The 15,885-nt window shown below is 45.4% G+C and overlaps 1 protein-coding gene across 1 annotated transcript in view; it reads left to right on the forward strand.

Moving 5' to 3' along the window:
* LOC117522132 (cysteine-rich secretory protein LCCL domain-containing 1-like) overlaps nt 1-15,885 on the forward strand; it is a 63,809-nt gene that overhangs the window by 16,374 nt on the left and 31,550 nt on the right. Inside the window, exon 3 of the mRNA XM_034183514.1 lies at nt 15,665-15,783. Within this exon, the coding sequence (XP_034039405.1) occupies nt 15,665-15,783 (119 nt within the window). The remainder of the gene's footprint in view (nt 1-15,664; nt 15,784-15,885) is intronic.

Genomic DNA, 15,885 nt, shown 5'->3' on the forward strand with positions numbered 1-15,885 from the left:
CACCCCTTCACAATAAGAGCACAACAGGAAGTACCCAACAAAAAAAAAAATGACTGAAGAACTACAAGGCGCAACAGCAGGATCTGCAGAGGCAGAAACAGCTCCCAAATGGTTACAAGCTGTTTTGGAAAATCAAAATCAACAAACAAAACACCTTCAAATGATGTTGGCTCCTGTCCTTTCACACATAACAGGACAATCAGCTGCACAACAAACCTCACCACCACTCACTACTGCCAGCGTGGGAGAGGACGTAATCCCAATGCAGTCTACATGAGAGAGACATTCACCTGAACCAAGTGCATCTTTTAATGTGACAGCAAGACCAAGAGATCGTGGTCCCTTTGCAGCTGAACTGGAGGTCATAAGTCAAAGATCTCGAAGCTCAGGCCCATCACGGCGAGCTACAACTCCTGAACCTGACAGCAGACGCAGAGAGATTAGAGACTCTGAACGTGAAACCCAACACGTGCTTACCTACCATGATGAAAGGAGGCAAAATAATACTGGAGCCTATTACAACACATTGCCAGAACCCCAGAGGCCTAAATTAGCCACATATGATGGAAATGAGGATTGGGACTCTTTTTTGATGCCGTTTGAACATCAAGCCAGGAAATACGGGTGGAGTGCCACAGAACGAGTGGACAGGCTGCATGAATGTTTAAGAGGAGCTGCAGTGCGGTATGTCTGCTCGCTACCTGAGCGCACAAGGGAAGATTATGTCCTCCTGGTTGAACAACTCACTCAACGCTTTGGGAAAAAAGACCCCCTGACCACAATAAGGAGGAAGATTGGAGAACTCCGACAAGGGCGAAAGACATCGGCTGAGTTTGCAGAGGAGGTGAGACGCCTTATCACCTTTGCATATCCAGGTGTTGACCTCCAGCTGCAGGACCAACTAGCAACTGATGCTTTCCTCAAGGGCTTACGAAACCAAAAGGTGGCTTATGAAGTCATGAATCTTGACCCAGGTTCCCTCGTCGAGGCTCAAAGGTTTGTGGAGGCCCATGAGCACAACTTCAAAGCTACTGTGGGCCATGACACTGAAATAAAGAACAGAGCGAGGCACATCTCATGGGTTGATGGAGACATATGTGAGGACACTGCTACAATGTCCCGCAGGGTCCAGACCCCCCAGTATGTTACAACTGAGCAGTTTGCTGCACTAATGGATCAAGTGAAGGCTCTTGTTAACACAGTGGGAAATCTACAGTTGCAGATTGACAATTTTCAGCCTACAAACACAAGAGCCCCACAGCCCAAAGTAGCCCAAAGCTTTGTACCAGAAGGAAAACAAAACTACCAGCAGGTACAATCCAACAGAGGGCGCTCTCGTACACCAAGCCCAAATCGTGGGGCAACCGGCCCATGTTTTAAATGTGGGGAAACAGGACATTTCAGAAAAGACTGTGTTAGGCCGCCCAACCCAGTGGCTACACGTAACCATTGTGACAAGCATACAGACTACCTGCTGCAGTCATATGGAGCCCCTAACTCAGATCCCCAGTTACAAGGCCGGCAGATTGGCTGCACCAAAAAGAGAGGTGAGAGCTTGCAAATTCCTTTGACCATAAATGGCATTTCAGCACAAGCTGTGGCAGACACTGGAGCTCAAACAACTGTGATATCCGAGGAACTGTACCAAAGTATCCTGAAGAGCAACACAGCACCTACAGACCTACGCCAGACCTATTTACTGAATGCAGGAGTTGGCGATGGCATGAAAGCCAAACATGGACTCAAGGTGACCCTTCAAATTGGATCAAAGTCTATAAACTGGGAGGTGCATGTAGCTCCAATAAGAGACTCTGTCCTCCTCGGATTGGATCTGATGAAAGCTCATGATGTTGTCATCTATACCCGTGGCAAGGTTTTCATCGGAGGTGAACTTGTGCCCTCAAAAATTGTGCAAGACAATGGATCAGACTACTGTGTGGCTAGAGTGACTCTGGGAGAAGCTACGACCATACCAGCTACGTCTGAATGCATCGTGTGGGGGGAAGTGGAGGACCCAAGACCAGGGGTTACAGCTGTACTAGAGCCTTTACACATTACACACAGTGTAGCCTCTGGAAGTGTTGTTGTCACTATGGAAAAAAGGGTGCCGATCAGGGTGTGCAATTTCTCAACCAAGGGAACAGCCCTACCAAAAGGAGCATGCCTCGGGGTCCTTGTTGAAGCTTATCCTGAACCACAATGTGCACCAAAGCAAAGTGCAGTGCCTAGCCGTACAGAAGACGATGCACAGTCACTGGTGGTGGGAAGAGTAGCAACAATCCCTGACATTCCCGAACACCTTCAAAGCCTGGTTGCTGCTACAAGTGAAGCTCTCAGTGAGAGGCAACAACAGCGGTTCATTCAACTACTGCTCATGTACCAATCCATCTTTGCCAAAAATGACTCTGACCTGGGTTACATGTCTGCTGTCACACACAAGATAGACACTGGGTCTGCTAGGCCTGTACGCCAGCCAGTGAGAAGAACTCCTCTTGGATTTCAAGGTGAAGAGGAAGCACACCTTAAAGCCATGCTTGAAGCGGGTGTGATCAAGCCATCCACATCTGAATGGGCTTCTCCAGTAGTCCTAGTACGCAAAAAAGATGGAGGAGTAAGGTGGTGCGTAGACTACCGTAGTTTGTCTGACTATCAAGGATGCTTATCCACTACCACAGATTGAAGAATGCCTTGATGTTGTTGGTGGAGCTACCATGTTCTCTACCCTCGACCTTCAGTCTGGCTACTGGCAGATTGCAGCGGATAGCAACGCTCGTGATAAGACAACATTCATCACCAAATGGGGCCTTTATGAATACACCCGAATGCCATTTGGACCCTGTAACGCGCCAAGTACGTTTCAGAGAGCAATGGAGCTTGTTCTCAGAGGTCTTCAGTGGGAAGCCCTTCTGATCTACCTGGATGATGTCATCGTCATTGGAAGTGGAGTAGACCAAAGCTTAGATCGACTTGAGCAGGGTTTTCAGCAGTTCCAGGACTATGGACTAAAGCTAAAGCCATCAAAATGTCATCTGCTTCAAGAAGAAGTCCTCTTCCTGGGTCACATTGTGAGTGGCAAGGGAGTCAGACCAAATCCAGCTCTCGTCAGAGACGTACAGCAGTGGAACCCCCCCAACAACTTGCAAGAGCTGCAAGCCTTCCTTGGGCTATGTAACTACTACTGCAAGTTTGTCCCAAAATTCGCAGAGCTGGCAAGCCCCCTTCACAACCTTCTCAAAAAAGGGACTGTGTTCCTATGGACTGATGAGCACCAAGCTGCTTTCACAAAGCTCAAAGAAAAACTGACCACTGCACCTGTGTTGGGGTATCCTCATGCTGAAGGCAAGTTCATTCTTGATACAGATGCCTCAAACAACAGTGTTGGAGCTGTCCTGTCACAAGTCCAGTGGGGAGAAGAGCGAGTTCTAACATACGCCAGCAGCCACCTTTCACCAGCTCAGCAAAGGTACTGCGTCACTCGTCGTGAGTTACTCGCTGTTGTTCGTTTCACACGCCAGTTCCGCCACTATCTACTGGGCAGAAAGTTTCTACTTCGGACCGACCATGGCAGTCTCACCTGGCTCTTCCGGTTCAAATGCCCTGAAGGACAGCTAGCTCGTTGGCTTGAAGAGTTGAGCCAATATGATTTCCACATTGAACATCGAGCCGGTAAACAACACGCTAATGCAGATGCCATGTCTAGACTGCGAGGGGGAAATGTGGACAAATGTGACTGCTACCAAGAAGGGATTAACCTGTCAGATCTGCCATGCAAAGGGTGCAAGTACTGCCAGAGAATTCACGAGCAATGGATCAAGTTTGAAGATGATGTTGATGATGTTGTGCCACTAGCAGTAAGGTGCATTGAGCCCCAACATGACAGAATTGAAGATGGCACTCAGTCAGAAGAAGATCAGCCATCTGCACCCTTGCCGGAGATCCCAGAAGTTAACTGGCTTGAGTCCCTTAGTCCCGAACAACTAGCAACTTCCCAGAAAGCAGATCCTGTTCTCGCTACCCTTCACACATGGAAGGAGACAGGGAATCTCCCCACCAAAGATGAAGTGATGCTTGAGAGTCCTGCAGTGAGGAAATTCTGGCTCTGTTGGCCCCAAGTCACACTAAGACGAGGAGTCCTCTATTACTCCTGGGAGAAAATTGGAGATCAGCAACCAACCTTGCTGCTATTAGTTCCTGCGTCCATGCAGAAAGAAGTCCTCCAGTCATGCCACAACCCTCCATACTCTGGTCACCTGGGTGAAGCTAAAAACCCTGGAGCGTGTGCGTCAAAGCTACCACTGGTATGGCATGGGTGGAGATGTTCACCTGTTTGTCAAAAGGTGTCCACATTGTAGTGCATGCAAAACTACAGGACCGATGAAAAGAGCAAAGTTGCAAAGTTACCAAGTTGGAGCACCCCTAGACTGTTTGCACCTTGACATCCTTGGCCCATTCCCTGTGTCCAGCTCTGGTAACAAGTACATTCTCGTCATTATGGATCAGTTCACAAGATGGGTCGAAGCGTTTCCAGTCCCTGACCAAGGTGCTGAAACGACTGCCAGAAAGCTATTTTATGACTTTATTGCCCAGTTTGGAGCCCCCCTTGAGCTACACACGGATCAGGGCCGTAACTTTGAGAGCTCGCTGTTTCGAAATGTGTGCAGGCTCCTGCAGATTACCAAGACCAGGACTACCCCCTACCACCCCTCCTCTAACGGGCATGCTCAATAGGACCTTGCTGCAGATGCTTCGGTGTTACGTGAACCAGAGTCAAAAGAACTGGGATGAGCACTTGCCACTGCTTACCGCAGCCTACCGCAGTTCATGACACACAATGACAGGGTTTACACCCAATAGACTTATGCTTGGTAGGGAGGTCCATCAACCCCAAGATATCCAGTCTGGTACCGTAAAACTCAAAGTTGATCCACTGGAAGTGGCAGATTTCCTCCACAATCTGGAAGAAGGTTTGAAAGAAGTACACACCATGGCAAGAGAGCACCTCCGCAGTGCACAAGAGCGACAGAAAAGAGTGCACGACCTTCGAGCAAGAGAACACTCCTACAGTGTCGGAGACTTGGTGTTCGTTAAAGACGACACAAGAAAGAAAGGACTAAGCCCAAAGCTCCAAGTATTATGGAAGGGTCCCCTGATTGTTGCTGCACGTCGTGGTCCTGTATTGTATGAGATTCAAGGTCCCAAGCGCAGCACAATAATGCATCATGACAGACTCAAACCCTATGACAGTGAAGTGATACCAGTCTGGGTTTCACGCCGAAGAAGTACGATGCTGCAGCAGTACCAGGACTCAGAACTTCAAGCAAATGAAGAGGACATTCCCCAGGTGCCAGTGCTGCCACTGCCAGATGATCCAGGTGAGTTGATCCAGTCCAAGGGTCCAGGCAAGGCGTCCAAAGGTACAGGCGAGGCATCCCATTTCATGGGTCCAGGGTGCCAGCTGGGAAGAAGGCGAGGTGACACAGACTCCTCTGAAAAGACTGTTAAAATGTCTAGTGGTCGCATAGTCAATAGACCAGAGAGATTCAGACATTAGTTATGGATTACATTAAACTAAGAGTTAGTTCATCGTTATATGAGTTACATCGAGCTAAGAGTTATGAGCTAACAGTTCATCGTTTACACTTAAGACTGATTTAAGGACTGTGATTTGTGTTTTATTGCCCTTATTTAGTTTTATGGCCTAAATGTTTTAGTAATTGGGTTAAGTTTATTGTAATTACCTAATTTCAAATCAGTTTTCCCTACATTACTTGTACTGAAGGGACTCAGTACTCTTAAAAGGGGGGATAGTGTAAGACAGTTAAGCTGTTAATAAGCCTATAAGCATGCTGTTCTATTTTGTTTTAATCTTTCCAAGCCTAGGTTGGGTCAGTAAATGCAGCATCACTATTTAAGTAACGTTTTACCATCGCGAGATTTGTTATTCAGTTCGTTGTATGGCGCTCATGGCTCACTGCACGGACACTGCTAAAACGCGGTTTGTGCCAGAGCTAGAGGCCAAAACAACACAGGTATTATCCAGTCGATCATCAGCTGTGATTGTATACTAACCTGTTGCTGGAGCCAAGTAAAGTTTGCCAGAAGATCCTTTGTCGTGTGAATCACTGTACCCACGCACCTCCGACGTACTGGAAGGTAAAGCACGACAATGTATTGATTTGGAAAATATTTGTGATTGATGGGTATGAATGACTTCATAATGAAGTCACATACAGGTCATATGATAAAGTTATGCAGAGTCAAAAAATGTCATTACAGATATATGTATATTTACTTGTACATTTATATTATGGTTATATCTGATGTGTTTCATTAAAGATACAACAACATCCGGTTGGGATATTTGGACATTTGATGTCAAATGTCACTGGGGTGTGCGGTTGGTGCTTTCACAGCCCAGAGGTGGCATAATTTTCTGTAAACCTCTTACTGAATACATGGAAGATCCGGTTTACCCTGTGCTGCTTACAGCCTACATGTGAATGCAGCATAACTGTAGAATATGGTGTGTAGACACCACAGGACACATACCTTGGCTCCTACAGAAAACCTCTGAGTGGTGTGCATGTAAAACAACATTATGGGGACCATAAAAAAGGTATTTATAAAGTATATCAAATTTAGTCACAGAAATTTTTAATTTTTGAACATCCCACTTCCTCACAGACACCTTCCTGGACTCTCTAATGACTTCCAAGCTATGGACAAGGTTTAAAACTGTCACCTTCCATGGTACATACGTATCATAACAGTGAGAACAGAGACTATTTTTTCAGCACATCGCACAAAAAACACCACCACATGAATTGCGTGAAGGATTTCAGTGCACAAAATCAATGTTTTTATCTCACCCACTGTTGGATGGTAGCCAAAGAAGGTGCCACAGTGTGCACAGTGTCGAGCCAACTAAACATATGGACGGCATTATCAGAGCAGTTACAGCTCCACATGCCTTAATGCAACTGAACAGCACAGCACACTGTGCCTTTTCTTTTCGCTCCCCAAGAGTGTCAACCCTGAATTAACATTTCTGCAACATTTGAATTGCTCAATCTGTGTACGTTGCAGAGCTGCATTTTTGCTTTGTTCTCAACTAAAGGTGTGTGAAAAGTTTTCAGGAGTTTGGCTTTAATTTTGTCATGAGTTTAAAGAAAGAATGTAGTTGGTCATAGCCGTGAAGTCAGAATCAAGCCTCTGAACAGTGGTCGTCTGTTTTGGGAGCTTTTAAGAGACCAAAACTTACTGGAAACAAGCAGTGAAATAACAACAATAAATAGTCACACAAATGTGCAAGCTGATGTGTCGATTCCTGTCTTTCTCTTTTGTGCATTTGTGGAATGTAATAAAAATGTGTTTGTTTGACAGAAAAAAAATGCTTAGTTTTGATGTTAGTGTGATAAATTTTAAGTGTGTGTGTGTGTGTGTGTGTGTGTTTTCAGCACCATTATAATTTTGTTCTGTCATATATATCATATTGGCAGTCAGGTTATCCTCACAAAAAATTCATATAAAAACTTACAAAAAATTTGTGCACATCCCACATCACCGAAAACAAGAGGGCAATTTTCTTAGTGGGGAAAAAAGGCAAAATATGTTGCTATTCCAACCTAAGGGCCCCTTCACACATAACATAATTGAAGCTGACTAGCGCACAAAGGAGGAATCGAATGCCAATCGTCAATGAAAAAGCGGAGCCACCTCAAACTCCTCGTACAGCTGTCGTTACAACCATTCACGCACACCAGCAGCCGTAAGACTGTGAGTGACCTGTGAGTGCCCATTCGACTCCCCTCTCGGCAGATGTCGGCCAAATTCCAGGTGCCACACACAAACATCCAACACAGCTCGCTGGGTACTTAGAAAAGTCGCAGCTATTCGCGCTCCTGGCATGATAGTGGAGTGCAGATGACCACATTCAAGCTGTCTGTGAAAATTGTCTAAGTGCCACACGAGTGTGCCGTTAGCGAGCAACACATATGTCAAGCAAGTGTACCCCCCCAACACGTGGCATGCCAGTGTGTCACCCCCCAACACGTGGGGTGTGTGTCTGTGTGTGCCACGCTACCCCCCCTGAAACACATGTAGCGTGCGGGGGGAGGGGCATTCACTTGCATGACATGCTGATAATTATGCACAGACAAGATCACACGGGGACCGGCCAGCACACACAGCACGACAAGACGCGTCTCAGCTGATCGCTGCCCAATCACACACTGACAGCTGGAAATGCCGGCTCAGTGCGCACGAGGTGTTACATTAAAAACACAGAGAACAGAGCCAGGACAACTATATAAATAAATACTACAATAACTACATACATAATTACATAACAAATAACTGAAATAAAGAGTGATAAAATAATAAAGAGAATAAAGAGTGAGAGTGACATTTTGTTCTGAGCACTGATTGAAATGGTGGGCGTGTCTGCAAACAGCAGCAGCTGTTGGGATCTGTCGACCTGCAAGTCAGAACTGCAGAACAGATGCCGTGTTATGATGGCTCTGACCTTACAACTCTCCACCATAAGGTGCGTGCGTTTGCATGCTGTCCTCATGTCGAAATACATAAAAACATACAAGTATATCACCTTTGCAACGTGCCAGGTGAAAAGGACCATCTGATCAGGTGTATGCTCAGCTGGCGATCTGAATGTCACGTCACCCACGTGAGCTATGGTTCATATGACACAGTGTCCTTCGGCACGCCGCTCACTGGACGCGCGGGGCCGGCTGGATACGGGGCCAGCAGATGTGGACATAAGAGCGCACTGCTGTATTCATGTCATTTCATGACTTTACATCTATGACCATGAGTCATATACAGAGGAACAGAAGGATCATACTTGTATTGTCTGCTTGATAAAAAGGATTAAATATTAGAAATTGTGATGGGTTTTTTTTGGTGTGTGTGTGTGTGTGTGTGTGTGTGTGTGTGTGTGTGTGTGTGTGTGTGTGTGTGTGTGTGTGTGTGTGTGTCCCACAGCAGCGGCACAGTGTGGTGCCACACGTTGCAAGTTCTTGCACTGTGTTCGTGCATGTGCACAAGCAAGTACTAAACCATCCCCGCGGTATAATGCACACCTGTCCAGCCTTGTGTCCCTCCCGACTGTAGGTGGAATGCTAAGCGGTTCCCCGTTTCATTTTTTGTTAGTAGATTTTCTGCCATTTTCTGCTTTTTTCGCCCAATTTTGTGTTGTGTGAAGGGGCCCTAATACAGGTTTCTGAAGGCTTAATGCAAAACTCTTGTGATACATGTGTGTGAACATTTGTCGCAATATAGAAGAAATACTGAACTTAAGTTTTTGTTTGACATCATAGGAAGTACGTCATGAGAATACGTTGTGCCATTTCACCCAGGTAAAATGCATTAATGTGCCCTGAAACAATTTTGCTGAGTGACCTAGATGTAAATTTGTTGGGCCAACATGATGAATTTGCGTTACTGTTATCCCTTTGGCTGCTCGCTTGTTTGCGCTCGGAGTCGCCACAGCAAATCCAAGGTGGATCTGCATAAATTGTGCTGATCCAACACAGCAAAGTTAAGTTGACATGTAACTGTACTATTTTAAAAGTAGTTGTAACTACTGACAGGGAAGGGGTGGTGGCCAAGTGGTTAATGCACTTGGTTTCAAGGTTCCTGGTTCAAACCTCACCACTGCCACATTTCTCCGTGTAATGTGAGTTATGTCAGGAAGGGCATCTGATCTGGGATGGCCTCGAGGGCTGTGACTGTAACAATGTTCTGGGTTGCATACAGCTCGAGATGGTACTCAACCCAGCACTGCAGCTGCTTCCCCTGGTCTGTTATGGCTTTGCCTGTGTTTGACTTGAGTGGGGCAGACTTGGAGGTGGATGGGCCTGTTGCCTTCTTGATGCCCTTATACATGCCTCTTGCATCCCCAGTATTGGCAGCTGTCTATATACTGCTGCAGAGGTTCAGCTAGTATGAGTTGGCGAAGTGGCGGGCAGTTTGCTGGGCATTTCTCTTGGCAACTTTGAGACCTTCTAATGTGCTGGGACTGGGTGCTGCCTTGTAGGCCAGGAGGGCTCTCCTCTTGGCCTCAGTCACAGGCTCCATTTCCTCCCAGTGGGCCTCATACCAGTCTGCGTTTTTGTGCTCCTTTTTCCCATAGGCGTTGATGGCAGAGTTCTCCACAGCATCTTGGAGGTGGGACCACTTGGCATCAATGACACCCACTTCACCTTCCAGTGTATCTTCAGTGAGGGCTTCTTGCAATTGGCTGATGAACTGCTGCATTTTCTCTGAGCTGCCAACACAGAAGATGTTGATGCATGGGCGACCCTTCTTCTTGGAGTGGTGCAGCTAACTTGGAGCTACGTGCACCTTGCTGGCCACAAGGGAGTGATCCCTGTCACAGTCTGCACTATGGTAGCTGCGGGTGAGAACACTGGCAAGGTCTGCACACCTGGTGATGACTAGATCCAACTGGTGCCAGTAGCGGGAACGCGGGTGTCTCCAAGACACCTGGTGGGTATCCTTGCATTTGAAGAAGGTGTTGATCATGCATAGGCCATGGTAGCAGCATAGCTCCATCAGACATTGGCCGTTGTCTTTGATCTTGCACCTTCCGTAGACACCTCGGCAGGTGGACCAGGCCTTGTGATCAGCACCCACTCTGGCATTGAAGTCTTCGAGTAGGTGGAGGCCTTCTCTGCTGGGAATCCCAGATATCACTTCATCTAGGGCTCATAGAACTGGTCCTTTTCCTCTGGGTTGGAGTAGAGGGTTGGCGTGTATGCACTAATGATGTTGGCTGGGCCTGAAGATGTTGAAAGCTGGAGGGCAAGGATTCTCTTACTGACAGTTGACGGTGGATCATTGTATGCGACCAGGGTGTTCTTCACAGAAAAACTGACCCTGTGCTAATGGGATTTTTCCAAGGACTTCCCTTGCCAAAAGAAGGTGTAAGTTGCTTCCTTGATGGTACTGCTGTCTGCCAGTTGGGTATTGTTAGTCCTGTCTCCTCTCTCCAGGGTGTCCTGATGCAGATTCTAGATGCATGCCAAACCAAAAAATATTTAAAGCACTTTACTTACTTCAGTCAGATAAATCCAGTCCAGTAAATTGAAGGGATGATACTCAATCAAAATATGGAGGTTGTGTGACTTCTTGTTCTGAGGGCAGGCCTTACATACAAATGTATGACCCAATAACATTGTGAGACTGTGTAATAGGACCCAATGAGTATGTTAATGTGGTTGAACCAAAAAATAAATTAAAATATATAGGTTTTATGGGGATAAAAAAAATTGTTGTAATTCTTCAGCAGTGGGTCTGATGGGGTTAAATGTGTACATTGAGAAAAACTAGGTGTGAACTGAGGTGTGGAAGGTGAGAACAACTCATTAACTCATAAAATGTATAAATTGAGGAGAAAATGTGCACTAACACAATATTTGTTATGTTTGTGATCTTTTGTATATGTATGTAACTTCTGTCTTTTTAAAAAATGTGAGTGGACAGGTTAGACAACACTCACACATCTGTTGAGTCACTTGTCAGTTGTTGTTGTTCATTTGGCTGCTCCCGTTTTTTTGTTCAGTGTCGTCACAGCAGACAGAGCCAGATCCGCATTGTTATTTGGCGCAAGTTTTACGCCGGATGCCCTTCCTGACCCAACTCCAGTGTTACATGGAGAAACACACAGCCACTGGTATTCCGAAGAGGTCTCCCATCCAAGTACTAACCAGAAGCTGCATTGCTTATCAGGCCTACACAGTCACTTGTCAGTACTAACAGTAATTAAAGTTAGAACATTTTACTTGAGTTGACAAAATGAGTCATTGGGGAAACTGTTGTGAAAGTGTAGGAACACGGACCCACAACAGGGGGCGCAAATGAACGGACAATGGAGGAAGTCAAATAACAACACTTTACTGTTGTGAATGAGCACAACAAACACGGCAGGTCACAATAGTATGCAATGAAGTCAATTTACAGAACGTGTCATGTGGGCAGGCTCGAAGATAAGAGACGTCTGTCCAAAGCAGAACCGGAACCACACGATTTCCTCCGCCACCGAACCCCGGGAATACTGGAGCCGCCAAGTCCCGAACTCCCAGGTGGCCACTGCCTCCGCTTGTCGGATCTGGTACTGCTGGCGAGGAACAAAAACAGTTAGATGTAGGTGTGTTTATACCCAGCAACACGTATGGTGGGAAATCCACCTCCACCTCTCGTTGAAAAGTCTGCTGTCAAAAAACGCAAAGCAACAATATTCTTCTGTCGAAAAGACAACTTGATTGGCTGAGCTCGTTACCTCCTAAGCATAGCGATATCTCGGCAAAGAAGTGGAGATGTAGTCCTGCTGATATACGATTGAAGATCAGATGATTGGTGACAGCTGTCACAGGTAATAAGTGACAGCTGTCACCCCGGCTGCTCCTGTGAGGCGGCGGCGCCCTCTTGTGCCTGGAGCCCGCACTCCAGGCAGGGTGCCCTCTGGTGGTTGTGGGCCAGCAGTACCTCCTCTTCAGCGGCCCACACAACAGGAAACTAACATTTAGTCATAGATTATTATACTTTTGGTAGTTGTAATTCAGAAATTTCAAGATGTCAGTTTACATCAACTAACTTCAAACCTTGTGCATGTGCTTCATGTTGGGTAGCATTTCACAGAGCAAACTCATTGTATTTGCCATGGAGTTTCTCCAAAATAAATACATCACTTAACCAAGTCATGTAGAAGCAACAGCAGCATATAGTTTTGAGTTTGGCAGAGAGGCTCCAGTCATCATCACGTCCCCTCTGATGATTGCTTGAGATATGAAGGACTAATGTTTAGACACACAAAAAAAATTTCTCCCCATGATCAGAGCCCAAATGTGGATGCTCGGGTCGAGGCGGAGAATAGAAGCATCAATGATGTGGTAGCAGCAGCGGAGGGGGAGCTGGGAAATTGTTCCATCTTAAATAGCTCACCCAATTTCAAATGAGTTATTTCGAGGATCATGTAAACAAGATTTTTTTAGTAGACGATACGTGGTAATTATGTGAATAAATCATTCAGTCAATCAGTCAAACTTTATTTATATAGCCCTTTCCACAGTCCAGATAGTGACCAAAGTGCTTCACAGTCAGATAAAAAACAAGGGAATAACTTAAGAGAATAAATCAAAAGATAAAAACAGACACATCAATAAAAATATACATCCAAAATGTTTGCAGGTTAAGAACTAAATAAAATGTCAGAGCGCTGCTGGTTGTGCAAAAGCCATCCTTTAAAGGAAGCTTTTTAATTTAGATTTTAAAAGTCCCAGGTCAGTGGTGGTGCGGATCTCGGGGGGAAGCTTGTTCCATAGTCTGGGTGCGGCCAAAGAGGAAGTCCAGTGTTGCAGACCAAACGATCCCCCTTAAAATATTGGTCCGCCCTGCCTTCACTGCGCATACGTCGTTAGCCGCTGTTCACTGATTATCACCTCGTTTCTGCTTCAAACTGCACTCCAGTCATCATCTATCTCAGCAACAGATATCTGAAGCTTTTGTACAACAATAATTTCCACATAAACTTTGCATTATTTCATCATAAAAGATGGAGGAAGCAATCAGAGCACCACAGCTGCATGAGCTGCTAGCTGATGTGTTCAATGTGCATCGGTCATTTCAAAACGTCACCAAGTATCACCTTGTTTCCAAGATCAGATCAGACGAGATCGGGCGTATTCAAAGTGGTGTGGCCTTAAGCCTTGTTTCTGTTTAAAACGGCCTTGTTTCTGCTTAAAACTGACTTTAGAAGGATTTAAGAGTTTTTACCTTGTCATCTGATGGTTAAAAATCCCATGAATCCGTTTGATCGCTTTGGGTGAAGAGACTCTGTGTCAGACGTGCTGCTGAGCTCCAAAATGACGCATGCGCAGTGGAGGCAGGGCAGACTGATTTTTATTTGGGGCCGTTCGATCTGCGACACCGGTCTCCCAGTGGCGGTATTTGGACCTCGGAACAAGGCATGATAGCGTATATGTAGCATGCAGTTTGAGTTGTCTGCCACAACTACCTCATGAGTTCACTTCATTATGTGATATACTACAGACATAAAGGTACTTTGTAATATTAATATTTTATCACAGATTTTGGCAAGTTTGTGAAAAACTGAAAGAACCACAACATTAAGTTGTAAAGTGACTACTTTTAAAAGCAACATACAAACCAACCAGGAATTGCCATGTCATTTGCAGAATAAAAACCTTGAGGCCCAGTCCCACTGTGGAGAGGATTAATTGCGCATGAATTGAGTATACAAATGTTGGCATTCGTTGTCGTCCACAACAAAATTGGCCAAAATGACAAATTTCTCAGTATGAATTACGGATATATTAATAATGCATAGTGGATATATGACAAACAATCACGGATGTATAACGCATGTATTGAGGAAACAGATTGGACACATTGCAATTATCACGGAAGTATGACGGATGTATTGAGAATGCATTGCGCATGTGTTGCGTAAACAGCGGTTGTATTGCACATGCGCGGCATCTGCATTGCGCTCATAAAAGAAGCGCACTCAGGCCTTTCGATATCACTATTCTCACCAACACCACAGCCTCTGGAGCAATTGCTGGACTCGGACACATTGATTGGTATGTTGTTGGATGGCAGCAACTATCACAGTATGTCTTTGGGAATCCATAACTACATCTGTACATCTCCACAGCTGGACTGGCAATGACTGGCAGGTATGTCGATTTCTGCCATATTTATATAGTACTTTGGGTTTATGTGAAGTGTTTGTTATGCATTTGCAAATTGTCCGCAAATCAGATGCAAAGCAGATGTAATACAAACACTTTATTCGTGGCCAATCTTTATGCATTCGCTACAACTTATTTTAGATTGTGATGTGGACGTGATAGGCACGCTATATATCCATTTTGCACACTGTCCCAGTCTGCTGCCAAGCCGCAATACCCCGTCAGTTGCGGATATCAGTGGATAACGGCGGATATACAGCGCATAGATTGAGTATGTATAGAGTATGTAAGGCAGATGTCATCCGCAACCAAAATTTTGTGCAGCTAAAAAATCCTGGCAATGGAAATACGTGCCTCTGCGGATAATTGCGGACGTGTGCGGATGTCGGCCAACTCATACAAGCATGGTTCACGGATATTGCGGATGTTTAGCAAATATAAACCAATTCTGTGTGCAATTCATACACAAATCTTCCTAAACGCCAGTGGGACCGGGCCTTAAAGGCATGTTAGTAGTGATAATGAGGATGAGCAAATGCTGTTACATCACCTTCCAGTCAGCGAACCCTCTGATTAGGTACTGTAGTTCCTTCTTCGACCTTTTTGTCACTTCTCCAGCTTGCATCCACTGACCATGTTTAGTTGTTTTCAGTTTAGTTTTCTTCAAGAGAAAGATGGAAATCTGAAAATGTAATCAGTAGTATTTAAACCAACAACTACACCAAAGTGGCTACTTATTCCACTTAATTATACAGGTGATCTGGAGTGGAATTCTCTGCTCTGAGGTCCAAGCTGGAGAACTTCACACTGAGGCCCAACAAACACACAAAAAAAAATTGAATATAACCTATCTGACCTTTCAGATTTCTCTCAAGAATGCTTTTAAAATCCTGATACACTGTATTGTCTGTTTTTGTCTTTGTGCTGCCAAGATGTGGGACTATGAGCTCGAGCGGAGTGCAGAGCATTGGGCTTACACCTGCAGATGGGAACACGGACCAAGCTACATGTTGACACAAATAGGACAAAACCTTGGAGCCCACTGGGGAAGGTGTGTATGTACAAATGATGTTGATCACACAAGTAAGTAACTCTGGTGATCCAGGACATTGTAAGATATTCTTCAGAACTGAAAACAAGCAGTATGCATGCT

The sequence above is a fragment of the Thalassophryne amazonica genome, chromosome 12, assembly GCF_902500255.1.
Source record: "Thalassophryne amazonica chromosome 12, fThaAma1.1, whole genome shotgun sequence".
Lineage (NCBI taxonomy): Eukaryota > Metazoa > Chordata > Actinopteri > Batrachoidiformes > Batrachoididae > Thalassophryne > Thalassophryne amazonica.